Below are 15,087 nucleotides of genomic sequence, written 5' to 3' on the forward strand. Positions count from 1 at the left end.
GCAACACAGCTCATGGCCGCCTTATAATGGAGGACATCGCGGACTTCCCTGAGCGTATTAAATGCCGCCCACGGGCTCGGGGAAGTCCCTCGGATTTATAAGTGAACACTACACCACCCGTTCAAGACCGAACTCACGCCACCCAGCCCGACCAAACCCCGACCATGCCGACGCTATTGTGTAAGCGCCATATGTGGCTCCTGTAAAGACTCGCAGGTTTATAGAGTATGATATTTACATCAGAGTGGTTCCTGCTGAAAACAAGTACATTCGGTTGCATGAATGTAGAGACTAAACCCGGCTAAAGATTTGTTTCTGTGTGTGGGGTGGGGGGAACGTGCATCCATAACGCATACGCAACAGCACTACCGGCTCGTTACAGCATGGGTTAAGGCAGCTCACTTCAGTGCCGTATGTTTTCTTTCTCTGCCGACTCTAGCAGGCGCACTTGCCGTGGGGGAAGGGGGGTTACTCGCAATCTTTACCCGACGCAAAAGTAGTGCACGACTATGGTGGGGATGTTGAACGTCTTGCTCAGTTTCAGGCTTTTTGTCAGACTGACTCAAGAAATGGCAGTAGGCAGAAACTTCTGGGTCCAGCTGGCTCTATACCCTAGCAGCAGAGGACGGTATTGCCCTCTATTGCCCACAGACAGCAGTGTCGCCAAACAACATCTGTGGCCATTTGTGTGCCCGAACGCGTTAATTGAACGATTGTTCGTGAACTTCGTGTCATTTATTTGTGAACGTGAACTGAACTGGCTTGTACTTTGCCTGGCGAACGGTAAAGTGAGCGTGTTAATTCTGGAATGTGTGAACGTGTTTAGGAACAGTGTTCTCTTGTAGTTTGTGAGCACCAGATGTCCACTGAGCTAAAGCCTAGCCAAAACATCCTGTTAACCATAGACTTCATTAAAAGTTGACCCCACCAATGTGGCCACCATAGGGAGTAGGTGTCTTCCTTTTCTTTGGACTAGGCAGGCTATACGCCCAAGAGACGCATTGCCGTCACAGCTGCACCAACACGCAACTGAATGACGTCACAGCCTCACATAAACCCCAATTCCATGCAGGAAGCTCATCAGAGCCCCCTCTCTCTGCCTGTCCCCACCTCCAACAAGGTCCATTAGCAGAACTTTGACAAACCAGTAGCCCCCAGCATCCTAAAATAGTCACTTCTCTCACAAGCATACCGCCCACGGTGCAGAAGAACATGACTCACAGTTTCAAGTTCTCCACAAACACACTTCCCATCCTGGTGCCTTGTCACTAAAAGCAGTCTGCCTCGAAGACCACAATGGACCAATCTCAGCCGGGTTAGGACCAAGAAGTTCCTTCTCCCATAAGTGAGGACTGACCCATGACCACCCATCACCTCACCATCCCAGGAGGCCTGCCACAGCCCCCTGCCTGCCTATTTCAGAGCAATACACCGGGGAGCCCATCACAACATCCATTTCCACTATACTGCTCTTCAGGGCAGCCTTGGCCACTGAGTCCACTCTGTCCATACCCCCTATGACCACATGTGCAGGAACCCATACTAAACAGACCTGACAGCCCTGAGCACTCAGCTCATGCATTAACACCCTGGCAGGAAGTAGCGGTCGGTGCGGCGTCCATTCTTTAACGTCTATGCCGGGGAGGACAAAAGTCATGGTACTTTCCTTTTACCTCAGAAAATACACCCATAACATCGATTTTAGATGCACGCTTACAGGTTCGTCTTGTAAAATAAACATGTTTCCACCACAGCTACTATTGTTATTACAAGGAGCTGCTATATTGAAACTGGAAACATTTTTGAAAAACAATCTGACGGGGGGGGGTTCAAGTTCATTATTTCTACTCTAAAGTTGGAATTTCCAATTATGAAGTAAACAAACAAACTGGGGAAAACAATAAATCTCAAAGCACCTGTCACAGAATCACACCTGTAATATTTGACTATTTATTTGCTTTTTTTAAATTTTTTACTAATTAATTTGGGGCTGATTGTTGAACCTAATGACCCAAACTCTATAATCTTAGGTGTGTTCTTGCTGTGCGTTATTTCTAATTCCATGTTGTCGTTCTTTTATAAAACACAGAAACGGTTGTGTTACCTGTTATTGACGCTACAGTTTCGCCGACGGCTGCCGGCTTCTTCAAGCTGACGCTGATGGTGGCGCGTCACTTCCTTCTCCGTTTATCTGCGGGCAGCAGAGGACGTTGTCGCCCTCTGCTGCCCGCTCTCCCCTCTCCGACGATGCAATCGAGATAAGGAGACGTGGATGTGGGACCATGAACAGGGACGACGGAGTTTACACGCTGGACCACGCATGGGACTGCATCGTCGGAGAGGGTAGAGAGGGGAGAGCGGGCAGTAGAGGGCGACAACGTCCTCTGCTGCCCGCAGATAAACGGAGAAGGAAGTGACGCGCCACCATCAGCGTCAACCTTAAACATCGTCGTCGTCGTCGTCGTCTTCCTCCGCTTATCCGGGTCCGGGTCGCGGGGGCAGCATCCCAACTAGGGAGCTCCAGGCCGTCCTCTCCCCGGCCTTGTCCACCAGCTCCTCCGGCAGGACCCCAAGGCGTTCTCGGACCAGATTGGAGATGTAACCTCTCCAATGTGTCCTGGGTCGACCCGGGGGCCTTCTGCCGGCAGGACATGCCCGAAACACCTCCCCGGGGAGGCGTCCAGGAGGCATCCTGACCAGATGCCCAAACCACCTCAACTGGCTCCTTTCGATCCGGAGGAGCAGCGGTTCTACTCCGAGTCCCTCCCGAATGTCCGAGCTCCTCACCCTATCTCTAAGGCTGAGCCCGGCCACCCTACGGAGGAAACTCATTTCGGCCGCTTGTATCCACGATCTCGTTCTTTCGGTCATTACCCAAAGCTCATGACCATAGGTGAGGATTGGGACGTAGATCGACCGGTAAATCGAGAGCCTGGCTTTCTGGCTCAGCTCCCTCTTCCCCACGACAGATCGGCTCAGCGTCCGCATCACTGCAGACGCCGAACCAATCCGCCTGTCGATCTCCCGATCCCTCCTACCCTCACTCGTGAACAAGACCCCGAGATACTTAAACTCCTCCACTTGAGGTAGGACCTCTCCCCCGACCCGGAGGTGGCAAGCCACCCTTTTCTGGTCGAGAACCATGGTCTCAGATTTGGAGGTGCTGATCCTCATCCCAGCCGCTTCACATTCGGCCGCGAACCTACCCAGCAAGAGCTGAAGGTCAGAGCTGGATGAAGCTAGGAGGACCACATCATCCGCAAAAAGCAGAGACGAGATTCTCCTGCCACCAAACTCGACACACTCCACACCACGGCTGCGTCTAGAAATTCTGTCCATAAAAGTGATGAACAGAACCGGTGACAAAGGGCAGCCCTGGCGGAGTCCAACCCTCACTGGGAACAGGTCCGACTTATTACTGGCTATGCGGACCAAACTCACGCTCCTCTGGTAAAGGGACTGAATGGCCCTTAACAGAAAGCCACCCACCCCATACTCCTGGAGCGTCCCCCACAGGGTGCCCCTGGGGACACGGTCATAAGCCTTCTCCAAATCCACAAAGCACATGTGGATTGGTTGGGCAAACTCCCATGCCCCCTCCATCACCCTTGCAAGGGTATAGAGCTGGTCCACAGTTCCACGGCCAGGACGAAAACCACATTGCTCCTCCTCTATCTGAGATTCAACTATCGATCGGACCCTCCTCTCCAGTACCTTGGCGTAGACCTTTCCAGGGAGGCTGAGGAGTGTGATCCCCCTATAGTTGGAACACACCCTCAGGTCACCCTTCTTAAAGATGGGGACCACCACCCCGGTCTGCCACTCCCTAGGAACTGCCCCCGATGACCACGCAATGTTGTAGAGACGTGTCAACCATGACAGCCCTACAACATCCATAGCCTTGAGATACCCAGGACGAATCTCATCTGCCCCCGGGGCTCCGCCGCTGTGTAGTTGTTTGACTACCTCAGCAACTTCTGCCCCTGAGATCGGACAGTCCATCCCCAGGCCTCCCAGCTCTGGTTCCTCCTCGGAATGCGCATTGGTGGGATTGAGGAGCTCCTCAAAGTATTCCTTCCACCGTCCGACTATAGCCTCAGTTGACGTCAGCAGCTCCCCATCCCCACTGTAAACAGTGTGAGCGAGTTGCTGCCTTCCTCTCCTGAGGCGCCGGACAGTTTGCCAGAACCTCTTTGGAGCCGATCGATAGTCTTTCTCCATGGCCTCACCAAACTCCTCCCACGCCCGAGATTTTGCCTCGGCAACTGCCACTGCTGCACCCCGCTTGGCTATCCGGTACCTGTCTGCTGCCTCCGGAGACCCACAGACCAGCCACGCCCTGTAGGCCTCCTTCTTCAGCCTGACGGCTCCCCGAACCTCTGGTGTCCACCAGCGGGTACGGGGGTTTCCACCACGACTGGCACCGGCCACCTTACGACCACAGCTAGCAACAGCCGCCTCGACAATCGCAGAGTGGAACAAGGCCCACTCGGACTCAATGTCCCCCACTGCTCTCGGGACGTGGTCAAAGCTCTGCCGGAGGTGGGAGTTGAAGACTGTCTTGACAGGTTCTTCTGCCAGGCGTTCCCAGCAGACCCTCACTATGCGTTTGGGTCTTCCAGGTCTACGCGGCATGTTCCCTTGCCATCTGATCCAACTCACCACCAGGTGGTGATCAGTTGACAGCTCCGCCCCTCTCTTCACTCGGGTGTCCAAAACATACGGCCGCAGGTCAGATGATACGACTACAAAATCTATCATCGACCTGTGACCTAGGCTGCCCTGGTACCAAGTGTACCGGTGGGCATCCTTATGTTCGAACATGGTGTTCGTTATGGCCAAACTGCGGCTTGCACAGAAGTCCAATAACAAAACACCGCTCGAGTTCAGATTAGGTGGGCCGTTCCTCCCAATCACACCCCTCCAGGTCAAGCTGTCATTGCCCACGTGAGCATTGAAGTCCCCCAGCAGGACAATGGAGTCCCCTGATGGAGCACTATCTAGCACTCGTCCCAGGGACTCCAAAAAGGGTGGGTACTCTGAACTGATATTTGGCCCATAAGCACAAACAACAGTCAGGACCCGTTCCCCGACCCGAAGGCGCAAGGAAGCTACCCTCTTGTCCCCCGGGGTAAACCCCAACACACAGGCAGAGAGTCTCGGGGCTAACAAAAAGCCAACCCCAGCCCTCCGCCTCTCACCCGGAGCAACTCCAGCAAAGTAGAGTGTCCAACCCCTCTCCAGGTCTCGGGTTCCAGAGCCAATGCAATGTGTCGAGGTGAGTCCGACTATATCTAGCCGGTACCGCTCAACCTCTGCCACAAGCTCCGGCTCCTTCCCCGCCAGCGAGGTGACGTTCCATGTCCCAAAAACTAGTGTTCTTGTCCGGGGATTGGACCGCCAAGGCTCCCGCCTTGGTCTGCCACCCGATTCGCATTGCACCGGACCCTTCATGTTCCTCCTGCGGGTGGTGGGTCCACAGTTGGACGAGCCCATGTATCCGGTTCGGGCTGGGCCCGGCCGGGCCCCATGGGCGAAAGCCCGGCCACCAGGCGCTCGCTCACGGGCCCCAACCCCAGGCCTGGCTCCAGGGTGGGACCCCGGTAACCCTCCGGGCCGGGTACTCCGACTCTTCGTTTTAACCGCCATGAAAGATCCTTCGAACCTTAAACATAATTAGTAAAATTTTCAAGTTAACTAAGTCTTTGAATTTCATAATTTTTGATAGAACAAAATATTTTTGTATGTTCTCTTGGATTTGCTTTATATAGAATTCGCAAAACTTTCTTCTGTAACAGAAACAAAGGATTAGTGTTTGTTTTATACGTATTGCCCCAAACCTCAATACAATAAGTTAAGTATGGTAAGATAAATGAATAATATAATGTCTGAAGCGTTGAAATTTCTAGAAAACCTTTGACTTTGTTTAAAATTCCAATACTTTTGGATATTTTTTGTTTTATATATTTTATATGGGATTTCCAAGTAAGTTTATGGTCCAAGAGAACCCCTAAGAATCTGACTTCATTTACTCTATCAATTAAAAAACCATCAATAGACAACGTAACTAAATCATTAGTTTTTCTGTTACCAAAAAACATGAATTTTGTTTTATTCCAATTGAGAAATAATTTATTGTCATTAAACCAGAGATAAATAAATGTTTTGCACTCCGAATATTGCACTTGTCTGCTTGTCACAGGTTAGGTGTGGTTGAGACACCATTTCATTTCCAGTTGAACAGGTTTAGCTGTCTGGACCTCAGGTTTCTCTTTCAGGAGGAATGTGGTTCTGGCTGATGGAGTGTTGGATTGATGAGTCGCCTCCATGCTGGAATCTTTGGCCTTCATAAATATTTATTGTAGTGATCCCGGACTGCTAAAGCAGCGCAGCAACCGTGGGTGGATGAGGACCGGCTGTTAACAGGAATTCTGTTTGTTTAGATTGAGGGGGGGCTGGGACACAGCAGAGCCTCCTGAGGGGGAGGGAGGTGACACGGCTACTAAAAAGCTTCACTTCTTTTGTCTGACTCCTCCGGTGACCTTGATTGTGTCCGAGGCAAGAGAGGGGCTCGTCCTGTGGGAGGGTTAGGAGCTTCTGCCTGGTGTAGTCGAGTAAAAACATTTACCTGTGACGTGCGGTGGAAAAAGCACTGGAATGATGCTCAGCATGCTGCTTGTGCACATCTGACCCTGCAGGTGGCTTATTTTGGTGACAGCATGAGGTCAGACGTGTTTCCTGCCACCGTCTTTGGGAAGTGGGAGACAGTGATGGTAGTAGAGGAAATGGAGGGAGACGGTGTTCCAAAAAGTGATGCAGCAGTGTCCAACGAGGCCCAAGTGGAGCCGCAGGAGAAAAGGGGAAAGTTTGAGGTAAGACAATCTCCCCACCCCCCAGCTCTGGCCAACTCTACCCTCACACTCTTTATGAAAGGAAAACACTATCAAACCACTTTTCCATTCCTTCGTAACTGATCGATCTTTCAGAAACTATCTCTAAGATCTAAAATTTAAACCAGTTGGGAAACTTTAAATGTTGAAATTCTTCTCATTTCCTGTTTCACGCTGCAATAAATGGTTATTTATCAGCAGGAAGTTATGATTTCACAATAAAAAGTCAGCAAATAACTAAAACTAACTTCCTGTTCTTCCGATAGCCGACTGTTCGCGGCTGATCCCAATCACCGCCCAAAGCTTCGTTTGTGCGTTCATCTAGCTGAACATTTCCGCCACGTTAGAGCGACTCTCAGTGCAACAGATGCACATGATTTAATTTATCTTTGTTTTGTTTCCTGCTGCAGGGAGCTTTTAAACAACCTCACATCGAAGAAAGACTTCATGTCCTCCATCACCGAGCGGCTAACGCCTAGTGTGAATGCAGCTAGCATGGAGATGCTCTGTTGTAAAAGGTTTCAGTGCACTTTGTGCCTGAGCTATTTATAAAAGTACCCGGTTTCCCCCACAGATCACAACATGCCCTATAGGCTAAAAAAAAAAAATAAATTGTAAGTCGCTTTGGGTAAAAGCGTCTGCTAAGCACATAAACATAAACCACAGTCAGCTTTTATGCTGCATTATTGTGCAGAGGATTGTGGTCATTAGCAGCTAGCTGTCATGTTTCCAGGGCACCCAGGTGTAACGTAGAAGAACATTATTAAAGGTCAACCTAACTGAAGAACAGTCATTATTTCTGATTATAATCAGTCACTCTGAGTGTTTCATGCAGGCTGAACATGAAAATAGTCTCCTACACCTATCTCCTGCATTAGCTCGGTGAAACTCTAGGGTTAGAAAAGCCCGACGGATCTATGTCACTTGATGGACTCACCCATCTGGACTCACGATGAGGAAGGCTGTTGTTGGTTTAGCGTCCAGGAAACAGCAAGGGATGTGTAGCAGAAGCTAACCATTAGTATTAGCTTTTTCACCACACAGCAGAACTCCTCCAGGCTTGCGTTTACTGTAGAGATAAAACATCAACGTTGCTGTTAGCCAATCAGAGGAGAGGTGTTCAGATATCAGGAAATAAGACTCCACATCCTGCTGTGTAATGCCCCCTGTCCTCCAGCTAAATCCTCTTGAGCTCAAACAGGCGCACCAGTCCCCCCCCCCCCCCCCCCCCCCCCCCCCCCCGAGAACGACTTACCAACTAGACCCGAACAGCAGAGTAAACGTCTAGTGTTGGACTGATCAGCACTTTCAGGATGGGGGTTTTGAACCTCCTGGGCCCTACAGATAACAGCTGGTCTTCTGACGTCGCGTTTGGGTCCAGCAGAATTTCACCAGGTGGCTTTTCTGTATCCAGAGGACACGGTTCCTGTTTCATAACTAACTTTGATGAAACTCTGGATTCCTGGACTGACATCTCCATTCCCTAGAATTCCGTCTCCTTTAATCAGGTCCGCTGTTTCCTGGCAGGGAACCCTCTCACAGAAATAGTGTGTTTGCTTGTGTTGACTGTCTCTGTAGGGTCAAGGCATGAAGTCCCCTTCTACCGGGTCCAACCAGTGGGGCTCCTACTTTGTGGACATGCGCAGAATGGAAGGAGATGAGGAGGAGCACCAGAAACTTACGTGGTGCTGCCACTGCATCCACACATACAGCACCATGGCCATCCCCAGTGTGGAGCATATAGCAGGTACGTGGGTGGAGGCAACAGAATCCCTAAAAATAGTTTCCCTTCAAATTGTCCTGACCAAAAGTTTAAGACCACCCAATAAAACAGCTTGTTTCACTTTAAATTGCTGCTCAGGAAATATTTAGCCTTGCTCCTGTTTCTTCTTGTTGTCTATGGGGTTAGGGTGGGGTTAGGGTAACCCAAACCCCACCCTAACCCCAGCTCAACTGGAACCTTGTCAGGATCCACAGGTCTTAAACTTTTGATCAAGACTGGATTTTAAAGGTGCAGTATGTAAGAAGTGAGAACATCCCAAGAGTTCAGTCATTTTGGAAGGAAGGTTGTACGGGAACATATTTCATATCCAGCTGGCTGCTGGATTGTCACTTTTTCTCCTGTTAGAGGGTATCCGCGGGTCCTTAAAAGTCTTAAAAAGTTTTAAATTTGCTTTTCCAAATTTAAGGCCTTAAAAATCCTTTAAAATGATAAATAATCCTTAAATAGTTTCCAAAGGTCTTAAATTATCAAAGACCCAATAAACAAGATTCTTTTATTTCTATACAATTTTCATGAATTTCTAGTGTTCAGCATTTTTTGATGATGTCGGCGTAAGCGGAACCGTACACATTCAGCTGGTTGTAAATGCGGGCTATTTTTAGATGAGCACATTAGCTGATTAAGCTAGTGGGAGCTTGTGTCATGGGGAGGTGCAAGTTTAATGGTAACTGGATGGCTAATCCCACGTTCGCGACGTGGTTAGCACCGGTTCCAGGCAATAGCTGGAAATTATAGCTTAAATTTATTTTTAAAAATAGCTTAAATTTGGTCAAAGTGGCCTTAAAAAGGTCTTAAATAGTCTTAAATTTGGTTCCCTTAAACCTGCAGATACCCTGTTTTAAAACAAAGGAAAGAGGGACGTAGCTACTGTTTCCCATCAGTGAGTGTGGGGGTGCCGTGTCTCCTGCGAGCTAACGCTGCAGCGCCCACATTTGTAATTTGATGACTCTGGCAAGAGCTCCAGAGTTGTTCAAAGTGGTTGCAGTAACCACTTTGTACCACAGGAGGTCGTTTTTACTTCATTTCTACATAATGCACCTTTAAGATTCACTCACTCACTCACTCACCCATAATAACAAAATCATTAAATGATGACCGGTCCCTGTTGTCCTCACTGTGTAGATCTCCCTCTGGACTACAAGTTCCCGCGGTTTTCTCCTGACAAGCCCAGCACCACCGGCTACTACCCCAGACCTCCCGACTCACTGCTGAAACGAAGTGAGCACCTGTAGTCAAAGTACACACATAACCGGTCCTCTCTGAATCACCTGCCTCAGGAGAGGAATGTGCCTCCATGTTCGGCTGTAGTTCTCCACCCAACTCCACCTTCACCTGAGCCACGCACACCTGCCACCTGTCCAGAGACGCCATGTGAATGTGAGCCACAGTAACTCTATAGCATCTACACGTGGAAGTTGTTCTGTGGTTTAGTGTAGTGGACATAACGAGAAATAAACGTCTGTGCGCTTGCATATGGTACTATGGTGTTTCCTCTGCTCGTTTAATTGGTCACCTCCTCTTGTTTTTATTTATTTATTTATTTATTTATTTATTTATCTCAGTCCCAAATCCTCACAACCTCTGAAATAGAGTGAACAGTTTAGGTTCTCCTTCACCCCGAAGCGTTTACCTCAAGAATCAGATCAACAGAACCGGAGGACCTTCCCTTTCACATTCAGTGTGTGTGTGTGTGTGTGTGTGTGTGTGTGTGTGTGTGTGTGTATTTCTGTACAACTCTTGTTGTGAGGTGGTCCGTTTTAGACGTGTGTATTATTTCTACGCCCCTGTGGAGCTGATTCTTGGTTCTACTGGATGAGACAATAAAAGCTAAATATTCTCTGTTTTAGATAACTGACCTGTGCTGTGTGCGTGCTTGTGGTGATTGTGTAAACTCGTACTTCATCCACATGCTTTAACCGACATCTGAATGGTTATTTCGTCTGTGTGCGTAGTGATCGTTCCACGATGGAAACACGGAATCTGCAGGTAGAACAGGTATGGAGTGTGCAGCACAGCTCGGCACTGGAATCGGAGCAAATATTCCTCATATCCTCTATGGAGCCATATGTAGTCGGGGGGTGTTTCTTCAGTCTATGAGTCATTATATTTTGATTTGGAAGCTCCAGCTACACATCCAGATGTCTGAAGATGGCCATGGCCACTCGCACCTCTGGGTTCCTAAAGACGGCCACAGCTTAGATGAACAAAGCAGTGTGCGCGGGTGAAGGAAGTTCTGGTTGGGGCTGATGTTCCAATAGATCTCCCTTCCTAGTTTAGGATAATCATCTTGTTCAAATAAACGGTGGCAAAATGCCCACAATTCCACAATAGTAGTAAATAAATAGGCAAATTTGAAAAAAAATCTTGTTGAAATGGTCAAATAAACTTTTACGAGAAGTGAAACCTTACCCTGCAGGCCAGTGGCCAAGCGCCATTCCTGGTATTGTGTTGGATGTGGCTCATATGAAAATGTATTCACGACTAAGATGGATATTATGTGTTTTTCCATCCACATCTGGGAAGGAGGCGCCCCCGATGGACAAGCTTCCAAGAGTGAGAAAACGGTCTAAGCTACAATTCACACCGGAGGCTTCAGCGTGACGGAACGTCGCTGCTTCCAATAGAATCCATTATGGTCTGCTGGGTTGATCCCACCACCCACAGCCTGGAAACTTTCAGGCATGTCCCAGAGGCAGCTCGCAGCACTGCTAAAGATGGTAGATAGCCTGTATTTGTACAGCGCCTTCTTAGGGTTCTCCAGCCCCCCAAGGCGCTTCACAACATAATCACACATTCACTCACAGGTGATGATGAGCTACAAGGTAGCCACAGCTGCCCTGGGGCGCTATGACGCTGGTGGAAGTGAGACTGACGAACCCAGGCGCTACCGGTCCCTCTGTCCACCATCAGCTGACAAGGTGGGTTAAATTTCTTGCCCAAGGACACAACAGCAGCCTTCTCTGGTGGGAGCCGGGATTGAACCTACAACCTTCCGATTACAACCCGCTCTACCTCCTGAGCTACTGCTGCCCTGATGATGATGGGATCGTGTTTTATTTTGGCCACGAGCCACTTCTGGGACACGACAATTTCCACAGTTAACATAGGGCTAGACAGGAAAGCACACACGGTTTCAGTGTAAAACCTCTGGTTCATTTCAAAATAAAAGACCATTGCAGTGATGCGATTTTATATCTATGTAGCTTATGTCAATGCAGGTGACCTACTGGCGTGATTACTCCCAGAATGGTTCCAGAAGTGCAGCGGTGTGTTTTCATTGCTTTAATCCCGGCAGTGGAGAACAACTAATGTGACATCAAACATGATTCCCTTCTTTTCGGTTTAATGGTGGACGGCATAAACAAACCGTGACCTTTGAAGTCTCAATGGATTTTGAGGTCTTGCAAGTCTGGGGAGGAGGACGGTGTAGAAGCTGCTTCGTGGCTAAAACTCTCCCGGCGTGGATTGCCTTGAGCGTTGCGTGTGAGTAAAACGTTCTGCGTCGCTGATGCCTCCAGTGTGAAGTCGGGATAAGACCGTGCGGACCATGGGTAGAAATTTAAGCGTGTGTTTCATGTCGTAGGGCAAAACAAACCAGGAAATGACTTTTGGCCCCGTTCACTGACAGTCTTCTTGTTTTTTGTCAGTCTTGTGACCCAGGAGATACTTTGGCTCCCTATGTAAACTGTTTTAGGTGTTGTCTTCTTTGGGCCTCGTTTTATTTACTTGCTTTTTATTCTGGTGTGAAGGTGGCAAAGGGAAACAACCCGGACTATAGAATGTTCTTGGCCAAGTGCCAAGCTGGGCTCCACGTTCGGGACGTGAACGTTACAAAAATCTAAATGTCCTAAAGTTGTTCTTGACAACAAGGTGAACCTGAGCTTGCCCAAGTCGGCAGACGTAAGTCTGAGGAGACGAAGAGTCATCCAACGTGATTGCTGGTGTGATTTGACTCATCTGACATGTACATGGGCCCTATGTCCATTCCCTTTGTGATGTCACATTCTGGAAAAGGCAGGGAAAGTTCCTCTGTGTGTTCGTGTCAAGGCACTGTCGGTAAAATAAAGTGTTCTATGATATATTTTTAAAAGGTTTGTGGTTTGTTGTGCAAATGTCAGCGTTGAGCTGGGGTTGCAGAGGTACCAGCTCCATGAGGGTGGCCACGTCATTCTTCACCTCAGTGACTCTCCAGCTCCAGGTAGGAGGTATTCAGATGTTCTCCAGCTAGATGGGATGTATAGTTCTTCCAGAAGGTTCTAGATCTTCTTTGGGTCTCCTCCCAGTGGGACAGGCCAAGAAAACCTTCAGGGCAGGGGACCAGGAGACTTCCTGAACAGCCTCATCAGATGAGAAGGAGCAGCTCTACTCCAAGCACATCCTGGATAATGGAGGCGGAGCCAAACCAAACCACCCTATGAAGAACGCTGATGCTAACTGCTTGGATCCAGAATGTCCGTCTTTTGGTCATGACTGAGCTGTCGTGCCAGTAAACCAGCCTTACCACTGCAGATCTCCCTCACTCAGAAACAAGACACCAGGCGTATTACATCTGAGCAGAGGCTCACTCTTAACCCGGAGACATTAATCCAGCTGTTTAGCTGAGGACCATGACTTCTGACACGGAGAGGCTGACCCATCATAGACAGGATCCTGAGCATCAGTAACAAGCTACTGAGTAGCTAGGTTTCCAGTGGGAGTGGGCAGAAGGTCGGCGTTCCTCTGAATTACTTGTTTCTATGGAAACACAGTGACTGTCTACCGGGGAATGTGTTGTCATAATGTGTTTGTACGGAGCAGGAAGAGTTGGATTAAAGAAGTCTCACAAAGTGTAAGTTTAGAGGTCATTTTCACACCTCTGCAGACTATCATCGTGGAAACCAGGGCGTCAAACATCATGAACAATATCATCTGCTCTTGTCTCCAGATCCACCTTCAGGACCAGGGGTCTACAGCCTTTCCAGTTCAGAGTGGTGTCCCCCTCAGATCTAGATCAGATCTTTTATCACCCTACCCAACCAATCACAAGCAACCTAACCTGCTTTTTTATGTGAGCAATGTTTAAAAATTAGTTACTTTATCATTTCTGTCTGCAACTTTTAGCCTGACCAGCCAGCCCCATGCTTCCATGTGGGAAGAAATGGGTCTAGGAACTCTTCTATTCAAATAGAGATCCTAAGTCACGCCCATCTACGTTCGGACCACGGGTCCCCGGAAGGACGACAAAACGAATGCAAGTCAACGGGGCTAAAAAAGCTATTTTCTAGTTCCGCGTGTTTTGTTCCACGGATTTCACACATGATGTCCGTGAATTTTAAAGACACATATTGATACCCAGAACGAGCTTATTTTCGAACGGGGGGAAACGCTAGTTCAGGTTTTGTGTGAAAAAGAGTCCAGGACTACAAATACACTTCACGAAAGTGACGTCATCGAACCAGACACGGAGAAAACTGAGGGAAAATGGCTGTAAGTGAAGCAAACTTCCCACAGGAGGAAAGAACCACCATAAATCTGGTCATCTGGTAAGTAGCAGAGTAGGGGAGAGCCGATTATGTGGTGACGTCACACATGTAACGTTCTGATGTAGTCATTCTATTTACGAACATTGACAAGTCGATAAATCTCAAAGTACATGACTGGCGTGGTGGAAACACCCATCATTACATTCCACTTAAATTGCAGTACAACATATGTGTGATCCAGGGCGTAAGGCAAAGCGGATTAGAAAATAGCATTTTTAGCCGTGATGACTTAAATTAATTTTATCGTTCTTCTGGGGACCCGTGAGCCGACCGGAAAGGGGGGAGACTTAGGCTAACCCCAAACTCTGAGGATTCTAACTGAGCCAATCAGCACTGAGTAGCCTACGTCACACACCACGATGCTGAGTTTCTCATTAAAGCTTCTTTCCGGAGTATTGCTTTTATCCGATGGCACCATCTAGTGGCTGACAAGCATATCACACAAAAAAAATCTGTTGCTCTGTTTAAGCTCGCGACTTTACGTTTCTGTTTATAAATGACCTTCTGTAGCCGGCAAACAGCTAAAACACGTTGTTTTACGATACTATTATCATGTCATGTTGTGTTCTCGCATATTTATATTTTAGAGATGTACTTGTCTGTGAAAAGTTAATCAACTCTGCATCAGCTGAGGTATTCCTTAAATTTGAAGCATCTAAGCGGTAGTCTAACGTTTTTGGTTAGTTCTGATCAGCGCTCAGTTTCCTATTGCATGCAGTGGCGGCTCCAGAAATTTTTGTCTGCAAGTGCTATGAAGGAGCTAGTCTTGTTTTTTTTTAGGGTGCTATGAAGGAAGTGCGTGCGCAAAACCTCAACAACACCTGAAACAATCATTAATACACATCATAAACATTTGAACAATCGCTGACTTTTCCATGAAATCATAAACACA

General features: G+C 48.3%; 1 protein-coding gene across 1 annotated transcript in view; it reads left to right on the forward strand.

The window, feature by feature from the left end:
• nt5dc1 (5'-nucleotidase domain containing 1) overlaps positions 1–10,152 on the forward strand; it is a 104,398-nt gene extending 94,246 nt beyond the window's left edge. Inside the window, exons 10-12 of the mRNA XM_070549756.1 lie at positions 6,699–6,872; positions 8,469–8,637; positions 9,796–10,152. Of these exons, the coding sequence (XP_070405857.1) occupies positions 6,699–6,872; positions 8,469–8,637; positions 9,796–9,905 (453 nt within the window). The 3' untranslated portion in view covers positions 9,906–10,152. The remainder of the gene's footprint in view (positions 1–6,698; positions 6,873–8,468; positions 8,638–9,795) is intronic.
• Positions 10,153–15,087: the final 4,935 nt, after the last annotated feature.

This window comes from Nothobranchius furzeri, chromosome 3 (assembly GCF_043380555.1).
Source record: "Nothobranchius furzeri strain GRZ-AD chromosome 3, NfurGRZ-RIMD1, whole genome shotgun sequence".
Taxonomy (NCBI): Eukaryota; Metazoa; Chordata; class Actinopteri; order Cyprinodontiformes; family Nothobranchiidae; genus Nothobranchius; species Nothobranchius furzeri.